This window comes from Corythoichthys intestinalis, chromosome 1 (assembly GCF_030265065.1).
Source record: "Corythoichthys intestinalis isolate RoL2023-P3 chromosome 1, ASM3026506v1, whole genome shotgun sequence".
Taxonomy (NCBI): Eukaryota; Metazoa; Chordata; class Actinopteri; order Syngnathiformes; family Syngnathidae; genus Corythoichthys; species Corythoichthys intestinalis.
Genome location: NC_080395.1, coordinates 9,885,506 through 9,895,644, shown reverse-complemented (window position 1 = coordinate 9,895,644; position 10,139 = coordinate 9,885,506). Strand labels below are relative to the sequence as shown.

The 10,139-nt window shown below is 38.4% G+C and overlaps 1 protein-coding gene across 1 annotated transcript; it reads left to right on the top strand.

Annotated features, from left to right (window-relative positions):
* The first annotated feature begins 2,485 nt into the window (after positions 1-2,485).
* On the top strand, positions 2,486-9,713 carry LOC130917770 (gastrula zinc finger protein XlCGF57.1-like). Its single transcript, XM_057839491.1, has 2 exons — positions 2,486-2,578; positions 7,978-9,713. The coding sequence occupies exon 2, from the start codon at positions 8,017-8,019 to the stop codon at positions 9,250-9,252; it is 1,236 nt and encodes a 411-aa protein (XP_057695474.1). The 5' UTR covers positions 2,486-2,578; positions 7,978-8,016; the 3' UTR covers positions 9,253-9,713.
* The last annotated feature ends 426 nt before the right edge of the window (positions 9,714-10,139 follow it).

Sequence of the window (10,139 nt, the reverse complement as noted above, 5' to 3'; positions counted from 1 at the left end):
TTAACGTTAATTAAACTGTGAGAAATGTAGTGAACCGAGGTTTACCCCCTTCTACCCAATTTTCGTTTTTGTTTTGTTTATGTGGTCTTAAAGCAACACTTGGTAACTTTTCAGTTTCGGTCGATTTTAACGACGCTCGTGGACAAAAGCGGTAGTTTTTTTGAAGACTGCGTTTCCCATGAGGACCAGCGCATGAGCGCACAGTGTCTTCCTATGAGGGGCGTAACAGAAAATAAAAAATAGTTGAGAAGCACTGGTATAACTCAATACAGATTTATTTTGCAATGATCAGTTAGCCTATCAATTAATTAGGTTCATATTCGTGAGAAATGTAGCCCTGACCGCCGTTTACCCAATCTGTTTTGTCTTATTAATGTCACGTCCCCAGCAAAAAGTGTTGATGCATGTTATGCTGTTATATCGTCCCTACCAATGTTGAGCCCAAACCTACACCCTTGTTGTACAGTATCATTATAACAGCAGTTCATATAGGCAAGTTTGTGCTGGGAGAAAAAAAATGCCATCATTTAAAAATAAAAGTCAAACAAAAATAAGCAGTTGCTCAAAATGTTTTTCATTACTTGAGTATTATTTTCATTGGATACTTTTTTACTTGTACTTGAGTACATTTTTTGGATGACTACTTTTACTCTTACTTGAGTAATATTATTTTGAAGTAACACTACTCTTACTTGAGTAAAATGTTTGGTTACTCTACCCACCTCTGCTTGAGAGTATATTTACAGTTTGAATGTGACTTTTTTTTCTTCTTTCTTTTCTGTTCCAAAAAAAAAATGTTGATAAAGTCATACTTGATTGTAAGTTGACCTTTTTCATGTTAAATTGGGAAGCACTGCTTTAGAATGTCAATTGGGGACATTGCCCATGTGTATTTCTCTTGTGTTGTAAATTTTCCATTCATTCATTTAGTTTTTATTAAGATTCTACTTATTTATCAATTTCTTTACCTATTTTTTTTTAAATACACAGAAGAATAACAATTGAAAGAAATATATAAAAAAATATACATATGGCAGGAAACACTTGAAGTTCTGCTCGGAGACCCCCAATTTGGCCATATTTCAGAATTGTCCGATATGCATGTGTGATACATAGTTGGAAAGCTTAAAATCTCAATTTTCTTGGGGAAGAAAATTTTTGACCTGGAGGGCATATTTAAAAAACTAAATTTTAAACCACAAAACCCTAACTGGAGGTGAGAGCATGAGAGCGCAAAATTAAAGACGCGATGATTTTAGCGAGATATTATCGCGTACTCACCTTGTTTCGATCCAAAAACTCCATGTTGAGTGTATCCCCTGGTGTCAAGACACAGTTGAAAATGGCCACAGCTGGATTTTTGGGGGATTTTATGGGCAAAACTAGGTAATATAATAAGGGTCACGATGCAGAAATTGTAGACATCAAGGAGTGGTCAAGATTTTAATTTTCATACATTTATCCCTTTCAAGTTTTTTTGTTTTTGTTTTTGTTTGGATCGATTATTTATCATCTAAAATATTGGGGAAAATGTGACAGTAACAAAAAATAAAATAAAATAAAATGCAATCAAGTGATCGTTATGAGGTAGATATCCGTGACTTATTTATAGACGCTAATTTTTTCATTGTGATGTAATTTGTTTAAAAGTTTAAAATATACGAGTGAGTAATTTTTAAAGTTTTTTTTTTTTTTTTAATCTGAATTTTTGACATCATTTAATGATTCTAAGCTAAAATGACAGCCATTTCAAATAATAAATATAATTACTTACCTTTTTATGGCTGGGTTGACACAAAAGTGGTTGCGCGACATCTGTAAACGGGGGTTTCTAGGGTAAAACGGACAAATTAAAAATAGTTCAGGGGCTTAATGCGCCATGAATCTGCTATGGCAGCATTTAAACATAGTGTTCAATCGAACACAACAGTTCTTTTGGCTTAAAATACAGCAGTTTATTTTAAAGAGGGGTGCAAGAGCAGAAACCTCTTTTTCAGCCTTGTCTGTGTTTTCTACCATATCTTATTTATCAAAGTCAAGTGAAACAAGCTATTTTGAGTTGAGGCGTCTTGCCTACAGTGACCACTCCTGGCCGTTCCTTCTCTTGGCCTCAAAGTAGTTTTTCAAACTTTCAACGTAGACAACGTTCTGACCCATTTAAAATTGAATTATTGATATTTATGACTTAGTTCCAGATATGTTTATCATATGTGATGAATCTTTTTGGAGTCCAGTTCAGTAGTAATGGTCGTCCACTTGATTCCAAACGCTCCGGATATGTTTATCATATGTGATTAATCTTTTCAATGTAGAATACGTTCTGACCCTTCAAAATTCAATGATTGATATCTATGACTTTGTGTCGGATATGTTTATCATCTCTATTGAATGTTTTTGGAGTCTAGTTATGTAGTAATGGTCGCCCACTTGATTCCAAACGCCTCAACATATTACACTGAAATTCCAGCACTTGAACGTTTCTACTTCCGGTTCACTAGACGCAATTTTTGTGTATCCCCTGCGAGACTTTCTGACTATTCTTCGAACCAAACGCGCTTCTCCAAAGCATTCTCAACGGGTAAGTACCTAAGTAAGCGTTTAATGAACTAAAACATCCCAACTTATCTCAGTGGAAGTCGTTTGGCTTGATGTCGAAGCTTCCTTGGCTCACTTAACTTGGTTTTGTTTAGCTTAGCTTGCTAGTTAAGACGCGGTAACGCATTTCTTTGCTTTCGCCTGACGCTCGGTCCGATTAACACCTCCACAAATGTAAATTTAGCAAGCTGTTACCTTCATTCTCTCACTTTTATAACGAGATAAATCTGTTTTTTTTTTAAATTAAAAAAAAAAAAAATCAATCTCAAAGCGGAAAAAAACACTAAATATTTGTTACAAAAAAAAAAAAAAAAAAAAAAAAACTGAATAATTGGTTGCATTATTCATTGGTTTTTTTTCTTTTCCTATATAATGTTTTGAATATTTGTACTAGGGCTGCAGCTATCGATTATTTTAGTAGACGATTAATCGATTAACTAGTTAGTTCGAATAGTCGAGTAATCGGATAAGGAACATGAAAAATCAAAATACCTGAGCTGGGCCTCAAACTGTATGAAAAAATAAAACTATGTACAACAAAAGAACAATTTGCAATAGTCCGCTAGCTTAAATGCTATAAAACGCTAATGTTTTTTTGTTTTTTTTTTCTTATACAATGCTCTTATCAAATGGTTTGGGCACATATTCCCACAGAAAACGGCTAAATGTACCTATAAACTAAATTATGGATGCATTAAAAAAACATTAGCTCAAACTAAAACTTAGCTCATGTTGGTCTTAACATGGAGAAGCTGGATTCAGCAATGTGAAATGAGGCAGACTACAGGGCAGTGTAGCCACCCAAATCAATAAAAACTCAATGCAAACACTTTCAAAATAAACCATTACAACGCCACTTTAATTAAACGAATACTCGAAGCAGCAAAATTTAATTTGAATCTTTTTTTCGAATCAAATACTCGAGTCAATCGATTAATCGTTGCAGCACTAATTTGTACCCACTGGCATATTTGTGTTTATTTTATTTTTGGTATGTATCGCTGATTCTTCACCTTTGTCTGTTTATCATGCTAGTAAAAAAAAAAAAAAAAACTTCCGATTTACATATTTTATTAAAGAGGGTCACCATTGTGGCTAGCGTTTAAGTGAAGACATTTAATTATATTAAATCCGCTGTGCGCTCGTCTTCCGGCAAAACAGAAATCTTAAATCATTGTATTTCGAACATGTCGTCGGATGTGGAAACAAATGGCGAGTCAAATTCTACGTCAGACGTCCAAAGGTTGTGTGCCGAGGCGATCTTATGTCCAGGTACCAATGTATACCCATTGTGTAGTCCGTATCGCCGGGTAGGAAGGAATTGCAGAACACCGGTCTTTTATTGTCTGCAGAATCCATGGTAAATTGGGACAGTTACCGGCTCGCATGTGCCATGCTTTTGCCAATTGCCGACTTGGCGGAGGCTCGGTGAAACGGCGTGTGGATGCCAAGACATGGACGGGCAGCTGTTCGCCCAGTGTGGTCAGCCCGACCCTGTTGAAAGTAAGAAAAAGGGCTTTTTAGACCAGACTCGTATTACAATGTTTGGGCTCTCTGTACTCATCAAGGTGTTGGTGGACAGTGTTGTCACAGATTACTTGAAAAAGTAATTCAATTTCTGGTTATGCCTGAAAAAAGTTATTTCGTTACTTTAATGATTACTTTATTATTACCCAACAAGTTTTTTTTTTTTTTTAACCAATTTTTCTTCCTTTGCAACCTCAAAATAAAAATGACAACAGACAAATGTCATTGCAATGTAACTGACTTTCCGATAATTGAATTTAAAGGGGAAGGTCAGAATTTTTTACATAAGGCCTTATCTTCGAGTTAGTGGGGGTTTAATTAGTCCATGGAGTTGATTTCAACCAAAACTACAGATGAGGAGGCAAGATGGATACTTAAATTTTAAACCTAAGCTTTAAAATGCCTCAACAACAGCTGTGCTTGAACCAAGAATTGAACACGAACAGTGTCGAGATGTGTGTGTGTGTGTGTGTGTGTGTCTGTGTATATATAATAATAATAATAATAATATAATAATTAATTTTATTTGTAGAGCGCTTTTACCAATGCTCAAAGACGCTTTACAGTAGGGGAAGGGGTGTGGGGACAGAGAAGCTCTGTGAGGTAGGGCGGGGCCAAGTTATTGAGTGCTTTGTAAGTGAGAAGGATGATTTTGAACTGAATCCTGTATGAAATAGGAAGCCAGTGCAGTTTGTGGAGGACGGGGGTAAAGTGGTTTCTATAGGGGGTCCGGGTTTTGGATGTATTGTAGTTTATTGATGAGTTTGGATGGAGAACCGAAGAGAATGCTGTTGCAGTAGTCAACTCTGGAGGTTATGAAGGCATGGATGAGGGTTTCCGCAGTATAGAAGCACAGAAGTATAGAAGGTGAGGGAGGGGCGAAGACGGGCTATGTTCTTGAGGTGGAAGAAGGCAGTTCTGGTGATATGGTTGACATGGTGGTCGAATCTTACTTTATTGTCAAAAATGATACCAAGGTTGCGGGAATGTGTTGAGATAGGCAGGGTGCAGTTGTTGATGGTGAGGGAAAATTGACTGTCTATGATGTGGGCTGGAGGGTCGAAGATGATTACGTCTGATTTGTTACTGATGAGTTGAAGATAGTTTTCTTGCATCCAGGAATTAATTTCACTGAGGCAGTTTTGAAGTGTGGATTGGGTGCTGTGCGAGATTTGTTGTGTGGTTATGTAAATTTGGATGTCGTCAGCGTAGCAGTGAAATTGGAGTTCATGTTTGCGGATGATCTGACCAAGAGGGAGAATGAAGAGGAGGGGACCTAGAACTGAACCTTGGGGGACACCTTGTGGTAGGGGAACAGGAGGGGATGTGCAATGATTGATGGCGATGAATTGTTGTCGGTCAGTGAGGTAGGAGCGAAAGCAGGAAATTGCGGTTGCAGTGATGTGTAAAGATTCTAATCTGGAGAGCAGGATGGTGTGGTTGATTGTATCGAAGGCAGCAGTGAGATCCAGAAGGATGAGGATGGTGAGTTGTCCGGAGTCCAAGGAGAGGAGAATATCGTTGGTTATTTTGAGAAGGGCTGTTTCGGTGCTGTGCTGTGAGCGGAAGCCAGATTGAAAAAGTTCAAACAGGTTATTATTGGTGTATATATATATATATATATATATATTGTATATAAATATTTGTACAGTGCTAGCCTAATGCTCAATTTCTCCTAGAAAATGATTGCAATTTCAAATGCTTTTGTAGCAATATCCATTTATTTTGCTTGCAATGAAAAAACACAAACGAGAATGGGAAAAAAATTAAATCATGAGCGGGTACTGTATTTCAATATTGCTTATATGGCCGAGAGTGGGGGCAAACTGACTGTATGAGTGTGCGTGCATGCACGACGCACACACATATGGTGCATGCACTTTGAATATAAGACTAATTGAGGATTATTTATGTCTGTTACTTGCGTCCCATTTTTAGAAATCAAAATATGATCACCCTAGAATGATGCAGAGCCAGCATGAGTAGTCACTGCTTTGATGTTTTGATGCTTCTGCGCATGCGGGTCAGTTTGCACAGCGCGTGTCGGACTGCGAGTTAATGAGCATGCATAATACTTGAACGTGTTCAATGGACAAAGGCAGTCTGAACGGGCACCCACAAAAACACACATATGACAAAAAATCTTGCATTAAGACCTGTAGTATGAACCTAGCCTTATATACCTTCTCCGGAAGACTCATCGCTTGTCACTTAAAGTGCATGTGACACGAAAAAGCATGTTTATTTCATAATACACGCGGTATTTTATGCTCCTGAATGATATGGACCGCTTGGATGTGTGTGGAAGCGATCGCTATATTTATTTAGTTTTTTGAATCCCGCGCCATGAAAATGAGTGACTTCCGGCTTCGGTCTTGCATTGAGGAGGAGGGCGCTGTGACGTGTACAGGAGAAGGCGTCCTCTTCACTAAACAGCCGTACTGTTGTATATGAGGACTAAGGATTCAGCTGATTTTGCGGATTAATACGTTTATTTTTCGCATCACGCCAGCCAAACGACTGCAGAAAAATCTTGCTTTATGAGGGAGAGGCGTGTGCGCCTTTTTGGAGTCTCAAAAGGTTCCAATTCACCGTGGATATTGGCCAAGCCCTACTACTGTGCGACCATTGGACTTACGAGGAAGTGAGTAAACATCTTGTTTTGTATTATGTCAAATATTAATACAGCGATTACAAAGTAAACACTACAAACTTTCTTTAAATAAAGGACTACTTACGTTTGATCATTGATAGGCATGTAAAAAGCTCTCCTCGTGCACATTAGCTGCCCTCCTCCGGGGAACGAACTGTAAATTGCTCTCCGCCGGGCGGTTTGCCAATCCGCGAAGACAATCGACAACCCAGTCGTCATGTCAAATAATCCGGGCTAGTTATGTGTGATTTTCCGCTTCGAAGACTTTGAACCATCACTCGGTTTGGGTTAGCATGTCGGCTAGCTGTCACGCCTCTTGGTTTGTTTACATTCTCGGAAGCCGGGGAAGGGAAATGACATATGTCCGATTTAGGTGTCATAAAATATCGTTCAGGAGGTGCGACAGTAAAGGTGAAGTCGACAGTTTTGACCATTATGGAGTAATTTTGCCATGTCGTCCTGAATAAGTGCATTTTTATTATTTCATATTCCATTTAGCACAAGACTGTCATTTGTCATGACCATGCCATTTATTTAGCAATTGGGGAAAATACTTGGATAAAAAGAATATCCTGTAAAAATATTGAAGAGACAGAAACAATGACATTTTGCAGCTCTCTTCGTCGCATTTTCCTCGTTCTGAATAATTCCCCCTCAATGGGCTGAATAGTAAAACCGATGAGCCCATTCTCCCACTGACGTCATCCACCTGTTGGGGACGCTAGAGCCCTATAATGGTAGGTGTGGCTTACCGGCAGGTTAAAAGACAAATTTCTCGTCATCTGCGCTTTGCTAAATTGTTGTATATAGTCGAATCGTCTCAAAATATGATTCTAATTCACGTAATAATGCTATTTAAGACTTTTTTTCTGCTGTCGTATGCTCTTTAAAGTTCTTTTTCTGCAGGTTCTCCAATTTGAGGCAATATTCTAGCAACCCGAAGGGTGAGGGCATTTTGTGTGAGTCAATATTTTGATCTAGTTGCAGTACCATTATTTGGGCATCAATCCTTTGAGCACCTTTAAACTGGCATCAATGGCAGCCAGTGAGTGAACAATTCTACTACAGTCAAGGACAGTGTGAGAGTCGATTAAAGATGGGGTTGCTTAACAAATTGTATTTACTTTTCTAGAGGAAAAGGGTTCTTCGTGTCAGTTAAAATTTTCAACATGACAAAAACTCGATTTTTTTTTTTCATCCAGTGTACCGCAGACCTCACTGAAGAAGATCTTCACCCTGAGATGTGCGATCACACCCACTTTAAACAGGAGGAGTCGGAGATGCCGTACATCAAACAAGAGATGGAGCCAGAGATCCCCTACATTAAAGAAGAACAGGAAGATGAAATATCCAAGTTTCCAATGTGTGTCAGTGTGAAGATCGAAGAAGACGAAGGTCCAAGCGAGGAGAGCGGAGCAGCGAAAAATTCGAGCGACAGCTCATTTCAACACCCGGCGACAAAAAGAGAGGGACAATCGCAACCGGACGGCCTTTTACCTCCGCTTTCGGACAGCGAGGACCTCACGTCACACTCTTCTGACTTTAACACTAATGAGGAGGAGGATGACTTTGACCAAAATGCTTCGAAATCCTTAAAAGAGTCATCATTGAATAGAGACACAAAAGAATGCGCGGTTTGTAAACCTTTTCCTTGCACACTTTGTGACAAAAGATTTTCTCAGAGGGGTGATTTAGAAAAGCATATGCGTATACACACCGGAGAAAAGCCTTTTGTCTGCACATGTTGTGGTAAAAGATTCACCGAGAAGGGAAATTTAAAGAGACACGCAAAAACGCACAGTGGAGAGAAGCCTTTCGCCTGCACACTTTGTGGTAAAAGATTCACTCAGAAGACTGATTTAGAAAGGCATAAGCGAACACACAGTGGAGAAAAGCCTTTTGCCTGCTCACTTTGTGGTAAAAGATTCATTGAGAAAAAGGATTTAAACAAACACAAACGCACACATGCTGGAGAGAAGCTTTTTGCCAGCATACTTGATGACAAAAGATGTTCTCAGAAGACTCATTTAGAAATGCATAAACATACACACACAGGAGAAAAGCCTTTTGTCTGCACAGTTTGTGGTAAAAGATTCACCGAAAAGAGAAATTTAAACAAACACAAAAGCAGACACACTCGTGAGAAGCGTTTTTCCTGCACACTTTGTGGCAAACTTTTTTCTCAGAAGACTCATTTAGAAATGCATGAGCATACACACACTGGAGAAAAGCCTTTTGTCTGCACATTTTGTGGTAAAAGTTTCGCCGAGAAGGGAAATTTAAACGTACACATACGCATCCACACTGGAGACAAGCGTTTTGCCTGCACACTTTGTGACAAAAGATTTTGTCAGAAGTCTCATTTAGAGAGGCATAAGCATGCACACACTGGAGAAAAGCCTTTTGTCTGCACAGTTTGTGGTAAAAGATTCACCGAAAAGAGAAGTTTAAACAAACATGCAAAAACACACACTTGAGAGAGCTTTTGCCTGCAAAGTTTGCGACAAAAGATTTTGTCAGAAGATTCAGTTTGCAAGGCACACACGTATACACACTGGAGAAAAGCCATTTGCCTGCTCAGTTTGTCATCAAATGTTGTGTCCGAAGTAGGGGTGTGACAAAATATCGAAATGGTGATATATCGTGATACTTTGTATCCCAAAAGGTTATCGATATGCTCCTGCCAAGAATCGAGATATCGTTTTAAAAAGGTGTCAATGTTGGAAAAAAAAAAAAAGGGACCAACTAGTTGCTACCAAAATCTTCCACCATAATAGTGTCTCAGGTAACAAAGGCTGCCATTGACGGTGCTCGACATCCAATCCATTTAGACTGAGAACTTTCGTTCATTCGAAATAGGGCTGCAGCTATCGATTAATTGATGAACTATTTAGTTCGAATAATCGAGTAATAGGATAAGGAACTTAAAAAATTATAAAATACCTGAGCTGAGCCTCACAGGGTATTTAATTTAAAAAAAAAAAAAATCTATGTTAGGGCTGGGCAATATGGCCTTAAGCACGTATCGCGGTAAATTGGGCAGATATACCTCGATAACGATAAATGACGATAAATTCGCCCAAGCGGACTGTTATATAATTGAAAAATCTGAATCAATGCATGAACTACATATTAACCGTTTCTTGTTGAGTTATTTACCAGCTTTCAATTTAATATGTTTAACAATCGTACATGCAGTCTAAACATTAAGTATACAAAAATTTATTGTAAACAATAAGAATTCAAGTATGAACATTTATAACAGCTTGTATGGCTTGAACAATGTACATTGTCAAAATCAATATGCCTGTGCAAACATGTCATTGTAATACAAATGACTTACAGCTTGAACAGTACACTTCAA